At 40.5% G+C, this 23,627-nt stretch overlaps 1 protein-coding gene across 1 annotated transcript; it reads right to left on the bottom strand.

Moving 5' to 3' along the window:
- Positions 1 to 2,730: 2,730 nt before the first annotated feature.
- slc2a15b (solute carrier family 2 member 15b) lies at positions 2,731 to 23,349 on the bottom strand. Its single transcript, XM_084370973.1, has 12 exons — positions 23,238 to 23,349; positions 21,330 to 21,428; positions 16,892 to 17,052; positions 16,643 to 16,767; positions 15,056 to 15,201; positions 14,343 to 14,475; positions 13,625 to 13,812; positions 10,533 to 10,643; positions 9,748 to 9,849; positions 9,020 to 9,095; positions 6,095 to 6,222; positions 2,731 to 4,596 (listed from the first exon to the last, which is right to left on the bottom strand). Exons 1-12 carry the CDS (start codon positions 23,283 to 23,285, stop codon positions 4,369 to 4,371), a joined length of 1,545 nt encoding a protein of 514 aa, XP_084227099.1. The 5' UTR covers positions 23,286 to 23,349; the 3' UTR covers positions 2,731 to 4,368.
- Positions 23,350 to 23,627: the final 278 nt, after the last annotated feature.

Raw genomic sequence — 23,627 nt, 5'->3', positions numbered from 1 at the left:
AGGCGGAGTGAGCCTGCGCGGAGTGTGCGAGTGTGTTTTCACATGTGCACAAGGCTGTGGCGTTATCCGCAGAAATATACTGTAGTGTCGGCGGCGAGGCAGCCCTTTGTCTGGGAGTGACGTTACATATGAACAGCCGCACGGCCCTCCTGTCCGTCCCCTCTCCGGACTCGGGCTGTGCCGTCCATTTGTCATTCAGAAGCAAATCAACAGCTCCAAAGGTTGACTCTCCATCACACAGCTCGCCTCACCTTCCCCCCCTCCCTCCCACCCACCTCCTCTATGTGAATAGAAGCCATGTCTGAAAGTGCTGTGACATTCCCAAACAATCCAGATGTGATATGCTGATGTTTCTCACCCTGGCCTTATCTCTCTGCCTCTCCCTCTCTCTCCTCTGTGATGTCAGGACAAGCAGGGATGTGACAACATTTATCCATTCTGCCTCAGTTGGGGGTTCGCGGGGCCATCGTGCAGGAGCTGACAGATGGATCAGGCAGCCTAAAGGCAGTGGGGAGAGATGAGAGAGAGGAGCGCCACTACCCATCCTTCAAATACTGTATGGCTTCCAAATACTCTGTACGTCCTCACATGGTATGGCAGAGGAGGACTGCAGTCAGGGTGATGGTGGTTTTACACAGCTGCTACGTCTATAGTGCTTCATATAGTTTGAGGTGAATGACAAGAATAGCATGAGATGGTCATAACCTCCAAAATGTCTCCTTTGCATGTTGAGGAGAGAATTACAGCTAGTCAGTGACTGTCGTCTTATTCACTGTGGGAGCCAGAGACAGGAAGCGAGATTATGTTAAACACACAGCTTCATGGATCCATATATTGAACAGATGTTGGCTGACATTTAAAGGTGTTTTTATATCCTTGAGGGGTACTAAAAATAACCATCATTAAAAATGGTAAACTCACAGTTAATTAAACTTTATTTAATAGTAATTTCATTGTTAACAAACAATAAAATGCTTTATAAATGATACATTGAGGAATTGCTTATTTTAAAGTTGCAGCTGATGTTTGTAAAGCTCTATAATTGCTTAATAAATGGTTCATAGAGCATTTCATTGTTTGTCAACAGAGACATAACTATTAACTAAAGCTTAACTATTAATGTATACCATTTATCATGCTGTTATTTTGAAGTGTCGTTTCAAGACTGAAAAAATGGACTTGCATTTCTACAGCGCTTTTCCAGTCTACTGACCACTCAAAGCACTTTACAGCACTTGTCACACTCCCCCCCTTTAACACACACATTCATACACTGATGGCAGAAGCTGCCATGCAGGCTGCCAACCTGCTCATCAGGAGCAATTTGGGGTTCAGTATGTTGCTCAAGGATGCCTCGACATGCAGCAGGGGGAGCTTGGGGTTTGAGCCAGTGACCCTCTGATTACTGGATGACTGGCTCTACCTCCTGAGCTATAAATATTAATTAGAAAAGAGTTTAAAAGTTGCAACAAATGGCTTTATCCTTTATCTGTCATAACACCAGACTACTGAGCAGCTTCATTCCCCAGGCCGACAGACTCCTGAACTCATCCTCAACACTTCATTGCCTAAAACAGATGTAGCAGGACTCAACGACTCCAACATTATTTTGTTTTTTAAACCCTTGTGTAAAAAATGACAAATACATTTACCTTGTACCTTTACTTATGGTTAATCAATCATTCACTAATGCTTTATAAATCACTTATAAGCCATTAATATGAACAGTATTTGGGTTGCCAGGTAATGGAAAATGCCTCTGGCCAGTATTCATAATCCTCCAGTATGACACTTTCTCTTTTAAGCTCTTCAGTTCATCAGGACGACCCCTCAAATGAAACGTTTGACCTCTGACCTTCTACAAAAGGAGCTGCAGAGCACTTGGGCTAACATCTTACGAAAGTTGTTAGCAAACACTTGCTCATTTACACATCCAACAGGTATGGAGCCACTTTATTATTTATTCATATTTACTCTGCTATTTGCTCTGTTTTGGTCTCCACCAACTCCTGAAGGAAATATCAGACCAGACCTTTGTAATACAGTTTGTTGAGTTGTTTTCTTACATTATCGCAAATGTCATTTTGTTCAAGGTAACAGTTTCATTTGGTGCGTGTCGCTACAACTTCTGGAGAAACATCAGATGATACATCAGAGAGTGAGGAAGGATGTCGGCGAGCGTGACGCGAATAAAACTTCGATTCATTATCTCAACCATGAACATCTGAGTCACAGATACCTTTTTATCAGTATTTTGTCCTGATGATTATGCTTCGTCACTGATGTAGTGCTCCTGTGTTCTGTCATGTTTGGTTGTTTCTCATCATTTTGTACTCTGTGCTGCACTTAGGAGACAAATAAAGTTCAACTTGAACTTGAACATTTATAAACTCAGACTTTGTGTATTATCAGTCAACGAGAAAGCCATGAACATGAATGCATTTTAATGTATTATTTTACATTTATAACTGGATTATTACCAATTAGAATGGGTGAGCACCGGCCAAATTGGGTCTTCACAACTAGTTGCTCTTGTAAATGAATTAAAACTTCAAATCCACAACAGCATCCTTTAGGGAGCTGATCTGGAGCTTTTGATCATAGCATATGATCATCTTCATCAGTTTGTAGTTTGTTTAATTGTCATGGTATACATCTGAATATTAACAACCTTCTTGTTCATGTTGGAAAATCTATAATTTTATGATAAATGGGCAGACTGTAATGAGATCGAAGGCTCAAGGTCGACTACCAAGGTCAGGAATGAACTTTGAACCTGACTTGTAAACCTTTTTATTAATCATTTATAAAGATGGTGTAATGTGATTGAAAGGTCCAGGTCCTAGGTTTTTTGCTATCCGCTTTTTCTGGGGTCAAGAATAAACTCTGAACCTCACTTAATCATTTACATCTCATTTATAACAACATTATACATTAAGGTCAGCCTTATGAGTGCCTCTGAGTCTTCAGTTTCAAACTTGCCCTTTGCGATAAAAAAACTTCTTCTTATGGCGCGGGGCCATAAGACTATAGAAGAAGCATTTCTTCTATTAATTCTTTGTAATATGTCTCAGTGTTTGGGATCATTTGTGTTGTGGTTGTAAGACCCACATTGTATTTGGGTACTTGTTGATGATGTATGTGTATTTGTGCTGTAATTGCAAGAGTTATTTTGTTTTTGTTTCTAGTGAGAGGTAATAGTGCCGGCTAATGATTTTTTTTCTGCATTGTAATTTTTTTATGTATCGACGCTACATCCAGTTCTTGGCGTCAGCATGCTGTAGCTGTATGAATGTGAAGTTAACACGGGCCCAAGAGGAGACTAAAGTATTGTGTTAGCACAGAGGAGCTGATCTGTGTTTGATGGTACAGTGGTGTGAACTTGGAATGTGGCTTCACTGTATATGAGTATCATTGTGTGGTGTTGGCTTATTATTACGAGGCTCGGTCGTCAGAGCAGTTTGAAGCTCAGTTTAGCAGAATAACAAAGAAAGAGGCAGATTTTCAAACATTATTATACTTTATATGACTCCACCACATATTTTGCAAAAATGTCTTGTAAAACATACAGCAGTGTAATAAACAAAACAAACTTGTACAGCTACTTTGATGTGATATATTGATAAATTATAACTTTTCCACAAGCTTTACATACACGCGCACACATTTGAACAAGACGTATGAAATGACTACTACAGTAGCCACAATATCAAGGTCTCTTATGTGAAGAGACACGAAACTGAATGAAATATGAAAAGAAAGACGAAACGAACACGAGCTCAAGTTCTTGGTCAAGACGTTCACCTCGAGTTTAAAACTGTAAACATACGGTTATAGTTAATATTGTTTTATGAGTGAAACTTCTGTGACCGCTGTGTCACTGAATAAACATAGCCGATATCATTCAGCGCTGAATATGAACAGTAAAGAGATCATGGGACGTTTTCAAAGGAAGTGAAGCTAATTAGGAGATTAAAACTTGTGACAGCAGTGTGAGAAACCAACTCAGCTCCCATAAAAATGCTCTAAGATGCCGAGAAACGGATTAAAATGTCACCGATAGCTGATTTGAAACGCATGGCCGCATGACTTCTGTCTCACATAATGTACAGGAGCTACACTTTGACTGGGGATAAACGGTCAAAACAGGCGTTATTCTGTCTGTGGAAAGTTGACAAGAGAGCCTATTTTTCCTTTTGTGTGTATGATTGTGTCTTTGTAGTGTTCACATGAAGCAGCAGATCTCCTCGTCGTCACAGAGGGTCCACATTTGATCTCTGCTAGGGTTGCTTCAGTCGTTTCAAACTAAGATGGCACGCTGAGAGAAGAAACCACAGTTCACACGTAGGTCCACCTCCTCACTCCTTCTTATCTTTCGTCGTGTTTGCCGAGGGTCCCATAGCCGTTCATCACAGCCAGTTTGAGATGACCGTTGGGAGTCAGCTCTTCTTTGAGGATGTTGTTCCTGGGGGCGAACATCTGGCTGATCTCCATAAAGGTTTTGTTCTTGGTCTCGGGAATGATGAAGATGGTGTAGAGGGCCACTCCCAAGCAGATCGCACAGAAGAGTAGGTAACAGTAGGGACCCATCGCTATCTGTGGTGGGGGGGACACAGTGTTGCTTTGAATTAAAGGATACACATGCATGATCGAATACTGCTCTGACTTTATTTACAAAGTGGAAACTGTCCAAGAAAAGCCATAGGATACCAATTTAAAGTCATAAAGTCATAGTTCACCACCAGGTCTAGCTCAAAACAACTACTGCTGCAGAGAGACGTGAGATTTGGACAAAAATCGGACACAACTGAGCTAATAACAGCAAATTCATTTTACCTGAAACATGACCAGGGAACAAAATAGTAAGTAGCTGTAGTTTATACAAACTACTTTACAGTATACGAATGGACTAGCTAGCATAAAAATGAGAAAGTATATATCCTTACAGCAGCAATCATTTATTTATCTTTATTATTTTTGGCTAGCAGGGCAGCAGAAACGCGCCATCAACACAACTACTACACTACTTATGTAGTTTTTGTGTTCAACATGTTAACAAATGTGTAAGCTCACTTAGCCTACACATTAGCAACATTAGCAATAGCATGTCGAGTGTTCACTGTCCTTTTCACACTGCTCACTTTTTAAGGAAATATGTGTCTCTTGCAGCTAAATGTTCCCCTATGTCCACCAGCTGGCTGCTAACTTTGTCTGTTTGCCGTGTTCACGTTAAAGGGCTGTGAGAATGAATCAAAACAGTCCAACCCAAAAATAATCAGCTGGATGATGTTTAAAGTACTTACAGTTGAGGGGAACCGCAGAATTGGGTCACACATATGTAGGTTCATCACTATCAGCAAATGTAGGCCTACACCTTTCACATCACACACGCTTTTGAGCCATCGTTCACATGAAACTACTCATTAGTGCAGTTTTAAAGAGGAAGTTGAATACTGGACAGAACTTAGAAAGTATAAAAATATAAGACCAGAACTTGTTGTTGAGATCATGGCTTAGGTTTTGTTTACTCATCCAGGACAGAACCTTTAGCTTAGCTTAGCTTAGCTTAACACAAAGAGGGGAGCAGGGGGAAGCTGCTAACATGGCTTCAAGTGTAAAATACGGCTTTGAACAGCACTGAATCTGTTCTGTTTACAAGTTTTCTCTAAAATTTTAACATTCATGGCCAGAATCCATGCAGGTTTACATCGTCACTTTGCACGGGACAGATCATTGTCCTCTTAACTCTGAGCCTGTTCGACTAGAACAATACTGAGGACAATGACAGAGAGCAAGGTCGCTGTTTTAATTGGTTATTTTATTGGGATTTGGGGAGTCACCTCTATTCACACAAAACCAGACAGCCCATATCATTATTCTCGTGTGTCTGACAGTGTGAGTGGAGCCACAACAGAGCCTAGATGCAATGTCGAGATGAACTTGAGAAACAAAACCTTTGGACACGGAAGGTTTTCTTTTAGAAATGAACCTGACTGAATTTTGGGCAGCATCCACCCATGACTTCAACTACATTTTGGTTGTTTATTTCAAAATCAAATACTAACAGAAACATAAAATGACTTGTGACTCTGACCTCTAGGAAGGGAAAGACGAAGCCGATGGTGAAGTTGGACAACCAGTTGAGGCAACCGGCCACAGTGTAGGCAGCCGGTCGGTGTGACTGCTTAAACAGCTCTGCGGTGATGAGGAAGGGCACACCAGCTACACACAGGAGACAAAAAACATGTTTGTGTTATTTTAAAGGCACAGTATGTAATTTCTGCCGTTAGCAGTCTCAATCAAAACAAAACAAAGGACATTCATAGTGTGGGATCATGGGAGTTGTTTTTATGATGAAAATCTTTCCGCGTGACTTAGGCAGAAATGATCGTGGACACAGTGATGTTTTTAAGTTTTACTGCCGTCATGCTTTGTCACATTCACCAGTTTACTTCCTTACTCTCTCTTTGACTTTCTCCCAGAGGTTATAGCAACAGGGGACCAAATGAAACCATTTTTTTTTTCTCTGGGTTTGAACATTGAAAATATTTAGGATAATGTAAGTGCGTACAACTCAATTAAATATTTCACTTCACTGCAAAAAAAAGCTAAAATACAAGAAACAAACGCTGAATTTGAGGAGATGATGACTTGATACGAGTGAATTACCTGTCTGTGCAGCGAGATCATTTTTACTTGACAAGAAGTCTTGAAATGTGCCGGTTCAGTGGAGAAACAAGCACAGAGTACTAGTATTCTCAATTCACTTGGTTTTTGCATTCTTTATTTTAGCACACCGAAAAAGGGCCGAAGAAGAAGGAAACACAAACAATCCCTGATTTAAATGGAAAATGATTTACTGTAATACTAGTGGAGTTATTTTCAAAGAAGAGAACGGTTTATGGCTTCACTCTATCTAATGTAGCTTGTTTTACCAGTAAATTACTTAATTTTAAGATGTCTGTATTAATTGAGGCATAAAGACAGAATCATGATCATTTTAAGAATACACCAACAAGATAATTCATCTCATATTTCCAAATCTAGTATTTCAAATCTTGGCATGCACAGAACTTTTTGCAGCGTTACAAAAGTCTAGTTGTTTTTATTTTAAGGCAGAAATCTTGTATTTTATAACTGTAAAGGGCCCATTTTTACAACAGCAGCCTTCTCTATCCGTCACTCATACAGCTCATCTATTGTTCTGATCTAACTAGGCCTCCTATCAGGCTGTCATAAAACAAATCACGCTTAACAACTCGGTACAGCTGTATGAATCTATTGGGTGCTGTGAAATTAACACCAGCGTCTTCATTCATCAATTAGTTTATCAATATTCCCACGCAGGACTATTCTTTGGCAGTCATTCAAAATAAACAAAACATGATATAACAAATGATAAACATTCCTCGAGCCCCAGTGCTGTTATATTACACTCCTGTTTTCCTGCATCTACTTCATTATGTCTTCATTATTACTCAGTGATTGACAAGAGAGGAGGATGTTCGTCAACTTGGCTAAAGTCCAACTCCGAAACACCAAGAAACAGAGAAGCTTCGCCAGGACTTTAGCAATTCATTAGTTTGAAGCGCAGGATCTGTGAGATGTTGTCTTAGCTTGAAACACATAATTCTTCATTGTTAGAGGTGAAAGCCATGAAGGAGAAATGTGCATTAATATGCTCTAATGACGAGCTTTCCAAATGATGTCCTCATTATCTGTGCATGATAATTGCAGAGAGGAAGGTTTAATATCGTCAAACCAATAAATATGCCATAATTTGTCAACATCTGTGGTATGTATGTTGTGTGTGTGTGTGTGTGTGTGTGTGTGAGAGAGAGAGGTGGGGGCATTGTGCATGCAAGGTTTGGTCTGAAGGAAACTGTATTCATCACGGCTAGCTTATGAACAATGAGCCATTAAAAGTCTAATTGCAGCAACAGAAATCCTCGTCCGCGTGCCGAGGTATAGATTTCTCCGGCTTGACGAATGATGCTACGGAAACCGGATTCGTTCTAATTCATCATCCTCGCAGGTCCACTCAACGTGGCTCCTAAAGTTGTAAACTATTGCCTCTTAATTCACTTCACTCAACTCATCCAGTGTACAAATGGCTGTGGGAATGGATGTAGTGTGGCAGTTATGATTTCCTAATTTACAAGACTAATGAAATACAATATCTCTTCACAGTCAGAGGAGGAGCAGGGGAGGGAGCGCTGCTGGGTTTCAAGACTTTGCGCCTGCTGTTGCGCAAGCTTCCAGCAGGGAGCAGTGTTATCTTACGCACAGGGAAGCCCAAATCCAGCAGTATGCAGCATGTATGGATTGCAAATGCTCATGTTTAAGTTGTGAAGAGTTTTTCCTGCAACTATAGCTCAATTTCTTAAAACTCTGAACACAAAACTGAAAAGAGTTCTTGTCAAAACTTCACAAATCTCTTGCAAAATGAAACTCTGCACTCAAAACTGATTCTTTCCACCAAAACAATACACGGCTATCGTGTATAAACTGTGTAGAAATTGTTTTTCTTTTGTCTCCTTTTTGTAATGTTTAGGTATATTTGTGTCCCATAATAGGTTGCAATTTTATGGTACAAACAGTGTGAGGACAGTTGTCGTATTGTAGCGTACAATAATGCAAAATGGTGAATATATCATAGTTATTGCTTTGACACAGTCATAGAGGTCACTTGAGGCCTCTTTTATGCTCCAACAGGTGATTTAAGTGTTTTGCCAATTGAGTTTGAACTAGCGAGAAGTGAGAGAGACCAATTAGTAGTAATAGTAGTAGTAGTAGTAGTAGCAGAGTTTGCTAAATTTTTAGATTTGTGCTTAAAGTTTTGCAAAAATGTGATTTTAGGTTATTATTTATGCCAAAACAGTTGAATCTTTCTCAGTCTGGAGTTTGGCTTTCGATGCATGAGTTTCAAGTTGTCAGAATTGTGTACATTGTTCCAGTTTCTGCAGTTATGTGATGGAGAAAAACTGTAAACTGAGGGAATATTTGTTCATATGCTTACCTGGACCGATGCAGAAGCCGGCGATAATCCCGACAACACAGCCCACACTGATGTAGCGCATGAAGGACAGCTGGGCCTGTGATTGGTCAAACATAAGTCATGAGTCTGAAGTCATGAGCTGTAAACATCAGTAAACTACTTAGCAGTTTTCATAATTATTCATTTGACTATATTCAATCATTCTGAATATATGCATCATGGTTTGTACCATGTGTGGCTCCTGACATTTACTTTATAATCACTTTCTTCTTTGTCCTGTTATTTATAAGCAAGTCATAAGTCATTTTACCCTTGATTTTCAAATCTGTCTCAAAACAACAGTATAAACATTGACAACACTATTTTTCTTGCTGTAATCAGTCCTCCTGTTCATGCGGGCTATGAAGAGATCCCTCCTCAATGTGATTTCATTGGAAGTGATTGAGGGCAAAATCCACAGTCCTCCTTACCTGGAGCTAATATGAGGCTCCATCTGTTTGAGTTAGACAAATCAAGTAGATATCTTCTAATGTTACAGCCCTTTGCACAAACTTCCCTCTTTTTGTTACAATAGTGGGGAGACACAAACAGGAAATTAAATACTAAAAAGACGAATGTTTTTAGGATGTGGACTTATTCAGACTGTTTAGGCTTCATATCAGCTTCAGATAAAGTTTTTATTACATTTTTGCACAGAATGGGGACTTGCATGAAGAGTTGAAAAGATTACAGTAAGCAAAGCTGCGTACCTGGAAGAGGACAGACACTGTGATCCCAAGACAGCAGAGTCCCATGAAGAGGAAGCCGCCAATCATCAGAGGTCTTCTGCCCACACGCTCGATGGTGAAACACTGCAGGACGGACAGAGAGATAAGAACTGCTGTGATTGGCTAACGACATGAGACATCATCAGGAAGCAGGAAACAGGTGACTCACATCTCATGTTTACCAGTGTAAGAAATACATTATTCAGTGTTTTTCATGGAACACATAATGCGACAAAACAATTAGCTAGTTGGCTAAATCTGGCACATTTACATTACAGTGATGTTCAGTTTTATGCATTTTTTTGAATTTTTGTGCGACTTGCACCAGTGTTAAATTTGTTTCTGTTAAAATCAGACGACACGCTTATTTAGGATGAACTTTGACATCTCTACATCTGGCATCTGTTTTTGCCTACAGATAGATCAAATTTTGTCACAACTACAACCCACATTTACTGCTGTTTCAGTCAAGTCTTGCTACTGAGTTAGCTAATCAATGACCCAGCCATAATCGACATGCTACATCTTGATTTCCATGAGGGTAAGAAATTCAGTTCTGTGGGTAAAGAGTTGATACATACATTTAAAATGACATACTATTACGTATTATTAGAGCTCAAGTTAACAATTACATTACGCAAAAATTATATAAATGGAGTAAATCAGCAAATCCCCATATTGAATGGACTAATCAATTGGTGGTTAAGCACCACAATATGATAATGTCATCTTAGTGTGTTCTGTGAAGTGTGATAATGTCTACTTACCCCCAGCATCCCAGAGATGACCTCAATGGCACCAGTCCCCACTGTTGTGTACTGAATATAAGGTTCTGGGATTCCTGCGTTGTTAAATATGTCATTTGTGTAGAACCAGATCTGAAATCACAGTGACATGAACTTTATTAATGTGATGAATATGTCAGACCACAGACAGACAGATGCTTTCAAACTTGAAGTTTGTCTTTTTTTTCTTCATGAGGAGCCAAAATGTGGCTCTGCTTATCTGGTGTTTGCATGTGATTCATCACAGTGATCATTATCATCACGCCGACCATCACTCATGCATTTCGGATACGGCGTTTCATCAGCATGGACTTCTGACAAGTGCTCCCCGAGAAATTAATTTGTGCATTCTCATTAATCACACTTGCTGATGCAACATCCATCATTGATGAGGTGTGGATGAGATTGCAATTGGTGCAGTTAAACGCTGTCTTGTTGATTTAGTAACCATATGTGCGCTATTTCATCACTATTGCAGCGCTTAAGCATGCATCCACACAGCCGCCTATATCAAAGCAGGAAACACACGAACAATTTGAAAAAGTTAAGGAAGTGGAACCAGCTATATTCTTCTGAACACTTGTCTTGAAAACAATTACTAAAATTTGTCTTAGCTTAAAACAGAAATCCTTTGTTATTTCTATCAGATTAGACAATTTGCTCAGAGGCATCACCCGGGTTTTAGCAGTGGGGAAGCATCTAAGGACTCAAAGGATCGCTGTTGGAATATATACACCCATTTAAACTAGAAATAATTATCTTATTTTTCAGTAGTCTTTTTTATCCTGAGTCATGTTCTAGATAAACTGGGTAAGCAGTGCCGCCCTGGCACATTTCCCTCTGAGACTTCCTTCAGCTCTTCCAGGCCAAAGCCGAGCTGCTCCAGGACCAGCTGAGTGATGTCGTCCCTCTAGGTGTACGACAAGGTCTTCTCCCAATTACACAGCCAGAGGGAGGCGCCTTAAGGGCTCTCTGCACCTGTAGGCGACTAATCTAAACTCAAGGGTCTTCCTGAATCATTAGCTCCTCACCCTGTTTGAGAGTGAGCCGTGTAACACTCTGTTGAGATTATGTTCACCTTATCAGCACTGCCTGGGTGATGTTCCGAACAAAGACTGACCAGTAAATCAAGAGTCGTGGTATGTGGTTGGAGTTTCTTTTGCAGTGTGTATCTTAAACTACCCCGCAGTTAGCGTCACAATTGTTTTTAAGTGTCATATTTGCACCCTTCCACGTCCCACTAGCTTCTCATTTTCTGCTTGAAAATGAACCAGCATAACCCAGAGAGACGGCCATGGCCTTGGTGACACTTCCATCACATTGTTCTCTGATTTGTATTGCAGTCCATTAAACGACAAAAGGACAACATCATCTGCAAAAGTGCAGAGATAACACAATGTCACTAAACTTGACAGTTGTCTAGTCTTGATAAACTATCTGCAACTAACTATAAGAAGGGGAGCCAAGTGCAACGAGCTCCACTTCACGCCAAGGGATCCGCACAGATAGTTTCCATTTATGTAGATCAACTTATTTTTGTTGTTATTTGTGTTAATAAAACTTGTACTCACATATTAGACTGATATGAAGAGTCGACACATTAGTGTGAAATTATTGTCGTCTTTATATATATTGGACGATACACATAATAATATACCTGCAATTATATAGATATTATCATGTCTTGTTTAATATATGTAACATGTATTGTTATATATTGCATTACATGACAGTATATGTCAATATATGCTTGTTTATACGATATTTTTTTAGTTTAATATAGTTCTTCTAATGTTGATATCTAGATTTCCAACAATCAAAAAGCACTGTAGGACATGTGGTCCCTAATGTCTGGCTTACCACAGCCTATGTGATGTGATAGCCTTCTGTTCTCTTCTTGCTAGAAGAAAGACTCTGCTCAAGTAGAAGGACCCACTGTCAGCAGCATATGGACATTAGATTAGGGGTGTCATGCATTACATTCAGCAGGAAAAGATTTGTTATTGCTTTAAAGGCCTAATTCTGTGCTGGCAATGATTTAAATATTTCTTTTTCTTGAAAATGTGGAGAGAGAGAAATCAGTTTTTTCCTTCTTTGTTTACAACCCTGATTCAAAATAAGTTGGGATGCTGTGTAAAACAAGAATAAAACAGTGTGTGATAATTTGCTAATCCCTTTTGACATACACATTTATCCACTGAAAACAGTAAAAAGACAACATACATATTTAATGTTTTACCTAATTAGCTTCACTGATTTTTGTAAATATATGTTAATTATTAACTTATTAACTTATTAATTGATGTCTGTTAATTCAAAAGACCTTGATCATGACAAAAAAATAAGACATATCATTGTGCAGCAGCTGCTTTATGATGTGAATTCAAAGACAGTTATAGCAGTAACTTAAAGTTTGATGGATGGGGAATAAAGGTGCAGGAAGAATTGTTTTTGTAACATTCTGCCATGTTTCAAATGATTGAAAGCGAAAGAATCAGATCTTGTTGACACACTGTAGACGGAGGATCTAAAGATGAAGATGTGGTTTGTAAAAATACAGTTATAAAATGCCCAAGATCGTTGAAGATGGTTTTACATTTAACTCAGTACATAAGTACACACAGAGTTTGGACACATGGATTGAAGTGTTGCAGTGTTCCTGTCTGAAACAGCTGGGACAGTTGGACTCAGTGGGGGGTACCCCTGCTGGGAAATGGTATTAGCATGTGAGCCAACATGCATAGAGCTTCCATCCACATGGAGCAATGAGTACAAAGATGTGTTCGACTTTATGGGTGGATGGGTGGACCGTCTTATGTGCCGAAACTCTAAAAGAGAGGACCAGGAGATAATGAGGCGTGGTCCTGTTGCCCCCTGCTTAGTCACTCAGTGGCTGCATGTGGGCCTGTGATGTATAGACGGGAGGAGGTGCAGATGGGTGGAGCACAGCTTGGAGCTGTAGCAATATGAGCTCTCACTGTCATATAATAAATGCAAAGTCTTTGCACATCAAAGATGTGAGCACACACACATACAAACGGAAAAAACAACAAGCCCATGCTTTTCACACTTACTGCATCAATGCCCGACAGCTGCATGCCGATATTGACCACTATAATGGTGATGACCTGCCAGCGAACACAGCGGTCCTTGAGGAGGCCGCGAACAGAGATGGTATCGATGGAGGACAGAGAGCGCTGCTCCTCCTGCATCTCCTCGACCTCCACCTGGATGTTTCCTTTAGTGCGGTACCACTTCAGCGCTAAAAGGTCAAGAAGGGAAGCTTTTACCAGCCTACAGAAACACCTTTCACCACATCAGCTTCAAAGTCAGACGAAACAGAAGACGTGGTATCAGAATCTTGAAAAATAGTGACATAGACAGGACAAGCCAGTATAATTAAGATGGGATTTATGTCCTGAAACTGCAGGTTGTGAAGAGAGATTATGACACAGTCTTTAGGAGAGAAGATAATAGACCATAATCACATGACAGCCATTTTCATCTGACGTCATGCTCAGGGTGGGAAGTTCAAATGCTGGGATAATGTCATGCTGCTGTGTTACAGGTTGTATACACATCAAGAATCTGACACATTGTTATCATTATTTCCTTGATAACATTTCCATTTGATTGCACCCACTGTATTTCACTTCCAGGTTTAAATAAATGTGTCCAAGGTGTACGACTTGCAACACAGAAGCATTTGAGCTTCCCACTCTCAGCATGATATCAGAGGAAGATGGCTGCCATGTTTACAGTATACGGTCTGTGAAGAGTCCACTCTCTAACCTGCGATGGTGGCGTGAACGTTTCCCTTCTCTATCAACAGGTACCGTGGACTCTCTGGAAACCATGGCAACAGCATCAGCTGGATTGTGGTAGGAAACACCACCAGAGACAGGAGCAGAGGCCAGTGCTCTTCCTGTGTGAAAACAAAACATGACACCTTACTAAAACATCACTAAATGTAACAATCAGCAGCTTTTACTCATCAATCTATCATTTCTAATAAGTAGGCACTGTTAAAAGGATGTAAATGTGAGATGGGATACAAGACAATGTCTTTTTTAGCTTAATTTTTCTGTGCGACTGTTCCACACATCAGCAGCCTCCCCTCTACTGTATCAGACAGATGGAGAGAGCATCACCTCATCCAGTTCGACCAGAGAGAGGAAGAAAAGACATGGACGGGAGGAGGAGGGAAGCTACAGGGCCAGCTGGACATAGAAATAATTGTTATCTAATTATAGCACAACAGTGTGTTCACGTGCTGATTATTCATGCTTTTTCAGCGATATGTGAACGTACCAGACAATAAAAATACACTAGTTTCAAGCCCGGAGACGAAAATCAAGAATCTGATGTCTATGTCTCAGATTCACTACCAGCATGTGTTTCGAATGTATTAACAATGGTACATCATCAGCCCAGAGAGTGCGTAAGTTATAAAGCATTTCCTTCACAGTGTTACCAATGACATTACAGAACGCCATTATTAGTACCTTTCCCAGCAGCTCGTGGAGTCCCAGGACCTGAGCGATGAAGACTCCCAGACAAATGTGAATGCTGGGAACGAGGCCCAGGAAGCCTCGCAGGTTCTTGGGGGCGATCTCACCGAGGTACATCGGCACCACACTGAGAGAGATACCTGTGGGGAAAAACAGGAGTATTACCGTGGGCTTGAGTGAATGTTTAATTTTCGTAAGAATCTAATTTAGTCTTGAATGAATGTTAAGCACACAGCAGTAATGTTATTTATTTTCTGGGTGTCTAGTATCTATATTTTTTTTAGTTTGTTTGCTTCCTGGTGTAGTCATTTTTATTCCTCTTGATGTCAGACAATAAATGCCTGTCTCCAACTTGATAAATGTTGGTGGACTGTGAAAACACAAGGGCAAAGAAGCAACTATCCCTGACCAAGTCTGATATTTTGTATTTTATTAATATATATAATCCACAGGCATTTATTTATTAGTTTAGCTTCTTAGTATGAGCAGCTTAATTGCTGTTGTCATACAGTGAGTGAAAATCCACTCAATATCAGAATAAACTGAGAGAATGGATTTGAAAAAGGCCTCATGAACAAAAAACATTGGAAGACATTAGAAGCCCCTTCAAAATAAAGGATGTCTAGATCCATTGAAACAACTGCAAATCCACAAAAAAATCAAACAGCTCTATATAGGCTGTAGTACACAAACCATGCAGCTACTTACAAGTCCCTGTGATGTGTTTTTATCGATTTGCATCTATATTCTTACAGTTAAAGATATAATATGTAAGAATTCTGCATTAAAAATGTCTGAAAATATCTCAACTTTTGCTATATAATTTGTTGAGTTGTGTACCTACATTATCCCAAATGTTTCCAACAATGTTCAAACCCAGAGAAATTCACAAGTTTCCTCAAAGTAATGGCATGTTTGATATAGCTGCCTGTAGCATAGAGTCGAAGAGTGAGGAAGGGTGTCAGCAAAGGAGACTAAACATAACATGAATAAAACTAAAATATTACCTCATCCATGAACAGTCGTGCCTGAGTCACATCAGATAGATTTTCATCTGCAGTAGTGGTTGTTTAATAGTGTGTTTAGCACCAGCATAGTGAGTTTGACGGCAGATCATTTGTGTTTATTCGTGTTACTCTCGTAAATGTTTATTTGCCCCAAACAGCCAGATTACTGTGCGTTAACTGTACGCTACAGAGCAACGGCAGGGTGAGTGACTCTGTGTGTTTGAATTCAGGTCAATTCCCACTAAACTCAGCACTCACCAGAAACTCTGGTTATGTCCCTTCCTTTCTCCTCTCCTCTCTGTTACGTAACATTCATGAAGTACATTTCCCCTCCAGCTCCAGTCGGCAGTCAACATTAAAGAACATAAACACCCCAGAATGGAGGTCTCCTCCGGGGATCACTGCTGCAGTCATGTTGACAGCGGATCAGAGCAGAATCAGATGTGACCCGCCTTTTGTTTCGTTTTGAAAGAGAGACCCCTAACTGCAGAAATTGTATATTGTGTGTTTCAGGTTCAAGTGTTGAGGATGAATATGACACATTGTAATTAACTTAGGAAACAGGGATGCCTACCTGAGTGCACTCCTGTGATGAAGCGTCCAAGAATGACCATCGCAGGCATCCTGCACGCTCTGCTGAAGCCCATAAGAGCTCCCCCTATAAACACCAGCACAGTGGCTCTCACCAGCGTCCCTTTCCTGTTTGGACACACAGTAATCCCTCTTGAGTCAACCTTCTTGAAAAATAAGAACCATCAGAAGAAAAGGATGATGACCGAGCATGTGTTATACCCCCCAAACTCTTTCATGCACACACACTAACCTCCCATATTTGGTAACAAGTCTGCCCACCAGCAGGGCCCCGGTCATCCCACCAACAGCAAAGATGGACACGGTGAGGGAGTACAGGACGGTGAGGACCTCCTCATCTGCAACCCAGTCATAACTTTCTACCAGCGTCTCATTGTAGAAGTCTTTGATGTACTGGTGGAATAAAAGCAAGAATGAAGAAAAGTTCATCTGACACTTTCCCGCTGGGGGAAAAAATGTAATTAATTCATTACGAATAGATAACACATCAAATATAACTGGAGCATAAAAATGGTGGCCATGAAATTACTGAAAATCATCACATGGTTAACTATTTTCCACAGTCCCACAAAGCCAAATGTCAACATGTGTCTTGCAAAATCCACAGCACTGAGTGAATGCTGTACTAGGGGTTAGACGAAGAAACGTCTTGCTCAGCGTGTGAGGCAGCCATATTTATGTGATTATATTTAAGTAAACAGGAAAGTAATCCATACACAGAGTTAATATTGCCAGTACACAGTCCCTGAGCCAAAGAACAGAGCTGCAGCAGCAACGGACTCATTCAGTAGCTAACCCAGTTTGCACAAGGCGTACACCTATATAGCAGTAAGGAGTAATGCCACGTAGAGTAGCATTTTAGGACTGAGGTACATGTATGTATATCTATTTATTTAATAGACTAAAAAAGTTAAGAGAGCTTGTGGAACACAGAAAACTAGCTGCTACAACATATGTCCTAGCTGGCCAGCGAGATGGGCAGTCAGTGTAGTCAGGTAGGCCTGAAGGGAGGGGGTGGCATTTTTTCTGATGGAAACTTTCAAAATTGCTCTTGCTGGTTTCAACAATCTTATCAAACAGAGCTTTAAACTTGATTCATCTCAAGGGACACGATTGATTCACGCTGTGAAATGAAACTGAGAAGGGAAGTAGGTGTTTTAACTTGAACTATGAATAGTTTGATTGTTAACACTGATCAACTTGACCAAATGAATTATCAGCGATGATAGAGTGATAATTTGAAGGAACGAGGTCCTGATAGAGTTCAGTGGAAAAAAGGCTCTAACTGATTAAAGTGTCTTGGAATTGTGAACAGTGTGTTTCCAATTTGTCCCGTCAATGTGACCGTCTCCACCACATGCAGGGATCTGTGCACACTGGCAGTCATGCAGCTGACCAGTTCAATGTTCATAATTATTACATTACATCAATTAATTGAGCTAATCTTCAGACTAAACACATACCTGCTGCCTAAGAGGGAAGACATTTTCTTACAGCATGCAGGCAGTTGTGGGTGACAGATGCTGGTAATAATAAGTAATAATCTCTATTCAGCCTTGATGGCCTTATTGCCAGTTTTGTTCACTGAGATGGTTTTACTGGTTGAAGAACATATCAAAGTGAAAACGATCAGCATGACATGTATAAAATAGATTGATTGAATTGGATGCAGCTCTCATGTAGATTGTGTAAAACACATTTAATCATAACACTAAAACTGCAGTGTGCTGCTAGATTCATGGACACAGTGATCCAACCTGCTGGATATCTTCATTGAGATCAATGTTAAGTGGATCAGTTATCAACAAGATGCGACTGATCCTCATTACAAACTGTTTCTCGGTCACGCTTGCTATAAAATTCAGTGATTCCCCCTTTATTCAGTCGTATTGGGCCACCGACTGTAATCTGGGCACCACAGCAGTCCTGGTGCAGAATATTGCCAGCAGTTATTATTCTGTCAGTTTAACTGTATTCTTTAACTGTATTCTCACAGCAGGAGCCCCCATTGTTTTCTGTTATGCTCTGTTCTCTGTTACTGCAGTGTCTTAATGTCTCATATAAAAACATGTAACTTCCAATTATAGTTCATAAATAATGTGTTGTTATATTCTCATGTTACCTTACATAAAGATAAATGGTCCAAATCAGTTTGATTCATTGAGGTACATGAATAAAGAAAGAGCCTGGTCAGATCTGTACTTGGAAGCCTGTACCCAAGGGAAGGTATGAGAATCAGTATGAGTAGAGAAAAAGTTCATGTGGTGCATCCCCAGCTGGACTGGCAGTGTCATTGCTCCTCTTTCCCGAAGGGCAATGTTGTAGTCAAGACCACCGACAGTAAACCACAACCAAGAAGAAGAACCAAGAAAATCTCACTGTAAACCTCACCAATAGTGCAACCCTGCGCTTTGTGCAAAGTTTCTGCATAAAAATAGATCCCTGCTGATGATCATCTGACTTCTACTGGCTTCTTCTGTTGGGCAGAAGCTCCTGTAACTGTGTGGTCTTTGAGTCAGGTGGGCTCTATTGGATGTTAGAACAATAGCTGGCAGGATGAACCAGTGTCACATGACATCAAGATCGGCTCGGGGAACAGGATCCTGCCTCCTCCATTCAACCCTCAAGCCAAAATGTAATAACAAGGCCAATACGTTTCAATTAAGGCTTATGGATACTTAATGATTTCAAGGATAGAAAAACACTACGCCACTCAAAACATAAACCTTCGGCTGCAATGACCATCTGCCTTAAATAAACAGTGGAGGAGGTCAGGTACAAGTTTAGCTGCTCTGTGATAATGTAATCTAATTTCAAATACAAATGAGGCCAGGTCGTTAGTTCTTGAGGTATCCAAGCATTTTCTCTCAAGTTGCCATCAATTGAACCTTCTGCCACATCTAAAATTTGATTTGGAGCACACATGCGTAACTATTGTCAGATGACCCGGCACTCAACAGTGACTCCCACAAAGGCCACTGAAGTCACATGGACCATGGTTAAAGGTTTATCCTCACTACATTAGCAACTTAGAATATATGTGACACTGAGCAACTGACTCAAATTGAAATAGGAAATGCTTCACTGTTTCAGCTGCTGCTACTTCTGATGGGAAAAGCTATTAAGTTTGGTAAAATCTAATCAAATAGACAAAGTTAGCAACTATCTGGTGAACATAGAGGAGCATTTAGCAGCTAAAGAGCCAGATATTTCCCTCAACACATTCTAATGTTGCTGGTGGATGAGATGATTTAATGATTTAATCCTCTAGCTCTTCTGGACTTCCCTAATTTGAGCATAGTGACTCGATCAAATTCTGATATGAAAGGAGTCATTAACTGGTGTTGTGCTACTAAATGTATCCACAGTTTCATAGCCACTTCTTTCACACTGTAATCTTATGGGAAAAAATCGTTTTGGGCCCTAGTGCATCACATGACCCTAACCCTAACTACTATATAAAATCACTATATATAACTGGCTTCAAAGCCTGATGCTCATCCTTGGGGCTTAGTGTTAATAAGAGTTTGCGCTCATAACTCTGTTCCAATGGGCCCACATGGCCAAAAAATTGAAACTGCCTATTCACAGTCTGGCTGCATGTTAGTATTTGAGATGATTGATAGCACTCTCATGCCAGTACGATAAATTCGTCCTTGGAGGCAGTTAGCTTAGTTTAGCTTATCTTAGCAATGGAAGCAGGGGGAAACAGCTAGCTTCGTTTTGTCGTATCAGTAACGCAAAAAACAAAACAAAATTACAGCATGTAATTTCCGATACAACAACAAAATGACAGTTTTACATTTTATTTTGTTTGCACATTTTAGGCAAATGAGATTTAACATGTTAACAGGCTCGCTGTTTCCCTCTGCTTCCAGTCTGTATGCTAAGCTAAGCTAAGCTAAGCTAAGATAAGTGAACTGCCTCTAGCTCCAGCTCTAAAATAATCATGCAGACATGAGATGATTGATGGCAGTCTCGTGACTGTATGATAAATTTGGAGCTGGAGCAGGAGGCAGTTAGCTTAGTTTAGCTTAGCATAGCAAATGCAAGCAGGGGGGAAACAGCTAGCTTTGTTGTGTGATATTAGTTACACCAAACTAGTTACAGCATGTAATTTCCAGTAAAACAACAAATTGATAGTTGTTTTTACATTTTAAGCAAATTAGAAATAACATGTTAGCAGGCTGTTTAGCTAGCCTTAGCTAAGCTAACTGTCTTCTTCAGATATGAGTATATTCATCTTTCATGTAACTATTGACAGAAAGTGAATGAGCAAATAGAAAAGTACACTACACTAGCATGAGACGTAGCACTGAAGCTCACATGCTTCGACGTGAAGCCAAACAGAACCAGTTTCTCAGCTTAGTCACTGAACCATGCTAAATCTAACATCGAAGGATCGGAGCACATGATGGATACAATCTACAGAACATCGATGACATGGTGAGGCACACAGCAGCCTCTAGATTTCATACACAAACCCACATGACTTCACATGACAATAAAATACAGTCTGACCTTTACAGTATAACATCTAAAAGTCATCCACTATCAGAATGAGTGAATGTGAGCCACTTTCATTCATTCTCTGAATATTTGGGGTTCTTGGTATAAGTGTGAAAATGATTTTAATTCTCTGGTGGTGATGATGTGGCAGTGACACAAACCTGTGCAGGAGAGTTGACGACGGCCAAATTGAAGCCATAGAGCATGGAGCTGCCGAACGAGGCCAGAAAAGCCACCGCCAGCAGAGGCTTTGTAAGATGCTAAGGAAGAGATGAAGGAGGACAGAAAACAAGTCAAGTACCAACAACTACACAGCAAAAGCAAGGCAAGAAATACAGTAGGTTCAATGGTATGTGATTAGCTTAAAGGTGCAATATGTTATTAAATTATCAGCAGAATGTGCAGAAATAACAGTTTTGAAGTTATGGCATCTACTTATCGTGTTGAAGCTACCGTGCTCGCATCATCAACACTCCTCTGGTGCTTCAAGCTCTCAGTCCAGACCTCTAGCTGCACGGCTAAATGAGCTACCTAGCTAATGGCAGCAACAGTTAGCAGCAATTAGCAGTGGCTTTGGTGATATACAAATAACTATTATCAAGTCCAGCAAATACATCATGTGGGCTAGTTTGAAGCTTAAAAACTGTTCCTACGGGGATTAGCTCATTCTGTAGGCGTGTTTGACAGTTATTGTTATCAGGGTATATGTTGCATGTTAGTTTGAGACCTTTGGACTTTGCAGCAGAGCTGAACAGGCTCTGAGCAGCACGTGACTGAATCAGCAGAAGTGAAACAAACCGGCACCTGGATACGAGCCAGATCCAACTAGATTGTTCCCATCTAACACTAGAAGAGGTGCTTTAAAAGCGCTAAACAAGCCTACACTAACCTGAAGAAAACACAATTTAGTGACCGCAGCCTCACTTCTCAGGCTGGAGTTGGTCGTAGATTAAGAAAAGATAAGAACTTAAGCTTCTAATGGGCGCAGGGGCATTTAATGTCACATACCAGCGTTAAAACATCGGGGCTTCTGTTGACCAACCCAAAGTCACATGAGCCCATCTCTGACTTTAAAGGAACAGGGGCAGTCTACTGTATTTCCACCAGGAGTGGACTGCAGCTGCCCCCTTTGGCTCCCATCCTACATTCCAGCACACAGAGCTTAGCTGACCTCAGAGGTACAAGGTCAGTGGGATTATAATGTGCTTTTTAATGTACATACCTTTGGATTGAGCACGGAGAAAACTGCTTTCTACACACAACATACCAGCTCTGTGGTGCTTTCATCATTTGATTTAAAAACAAAAAAATCGACTATTTTCAAACATCAGTCAATGCAAAAGAAATCCACTGACGTGAACATGCAGGATGTTGGCAGATTAGCAGACTGAGGAGGAAGCCCCTCTGCTCCCACTGAACAATAACAGCATAGATGCCTTACAGAAACCTAATTTAGCCTGTAATGGCCTAATGGAGAGAGTTAGACGACTACACGTGAAAATAGCTCACAGCAGACAATGCTGTCCAGTCTGCATTCAATTTAGGATGATTATCCATCAGATGTGCTGCTCTTCACATGTGGCATCACTTTGGTCAAAGCTTTGGAAATCTACAGTACGTTTGAAACTCTTTTTGAAGTATTTTTCTTTCTTTTTTTAGTCTTTTTGTTGGTTTTGATTTTAAATTGATTTCAGTTAAAAACAGGCTGTTTACATGTGGGTATCTGACTGAAGCTGTTGTAGAGCCTCCTCAAAAAACACATCCGGTATAAACTATTTAGATTTGTTTCTTGATGATTGGTCCAAACACACTGCACTGCTGCACTGTGTGTATTGATCAGTACTGTGTATATTGATCAGTACTGTGTAGCCTATATTGATCAGTACTGTGTGTATTGATCAGTCATTGGATTGTTTAAATGGAAAGATCACAGCCAGCAGATAATCCAAACATTATGTTTCTGAAAATGGCAATATACTTCAAGTTCAAGTTGTAAATCAGCCACCTACTGTTCAGAGCTGGTCTACATGTCAATCATCTCTCCACACAATCTTTTTCAAACCACTCACCGAGCTGATCTTGGTGCCATGGTTTTTCGGTAACAGTTCCTCCGCCATTTAAGTCATGAATAATAACTCCCCGCGTGTGCTCTGCTCGTTTGAGATGAGAAACAGCTCATCTGCACAACTTTTCAAACTCTCCCACATCCACATCCCCATTTGTAGTTCTCAGCCACGCTCCTGTCACAGAGAGGAGGCGCGTCGCGCTGATGGGCGGAATTAACAAGCTTGTCAAACTCCCAATCTCCAATCACCGGAGCGCATGGCAGAGCAGGGCCGTCCCAGCCGGGAATCGTTTTCTCCGGTCCATCAGCGATCACATGAGCCAAGAGGTTCATCCTGCGTCCCAAAGTGCCCGCAGTTGTTATTAAACAGCCTATGACTAACTGTATCCAGGGG

The sequence above is a fragment of the Pagrus pagrus genome, assembly GCF_965226575.1.
Source record: "Pagrus pagrus genome assembly, chromosome: 2".
Taxonomy (NCBI): domain Eukaryota; kingdom Metazoa; phylum Chordata; class Actinopteri; order Spariformes; family Sparidae; genus Pagrus; species Pagrus pagrus.
This window is presented reverse-complemented; position numbering and strand designations above follow the sequence as displayed.

Bases quoted from the DNA above. Each gene is read 5' to 3' on its own strand.
- slc2a15b (XM_084370973.1), bottom strand. From the start codon at position 23,285: ATGGCGGAGGAACTGTTACCGAAAAACCATGGCACCAAGATCAGCTCG. The intron at 16,768-16,891 runs GTTAGTGTGTGT...GTGTCCAAACAG, and splicing joins CTTGTTACCAAATATGGGAG to GAAAGGGACGCTGGTGAGAG. The intron at 9,096-9,747 runs GTACGCAGCTTT...GACCAATCACAG, and splicing joins CAGTGTCTGTCCTCTTCCAG to GCCCAGCTGTCCTTCATGCG.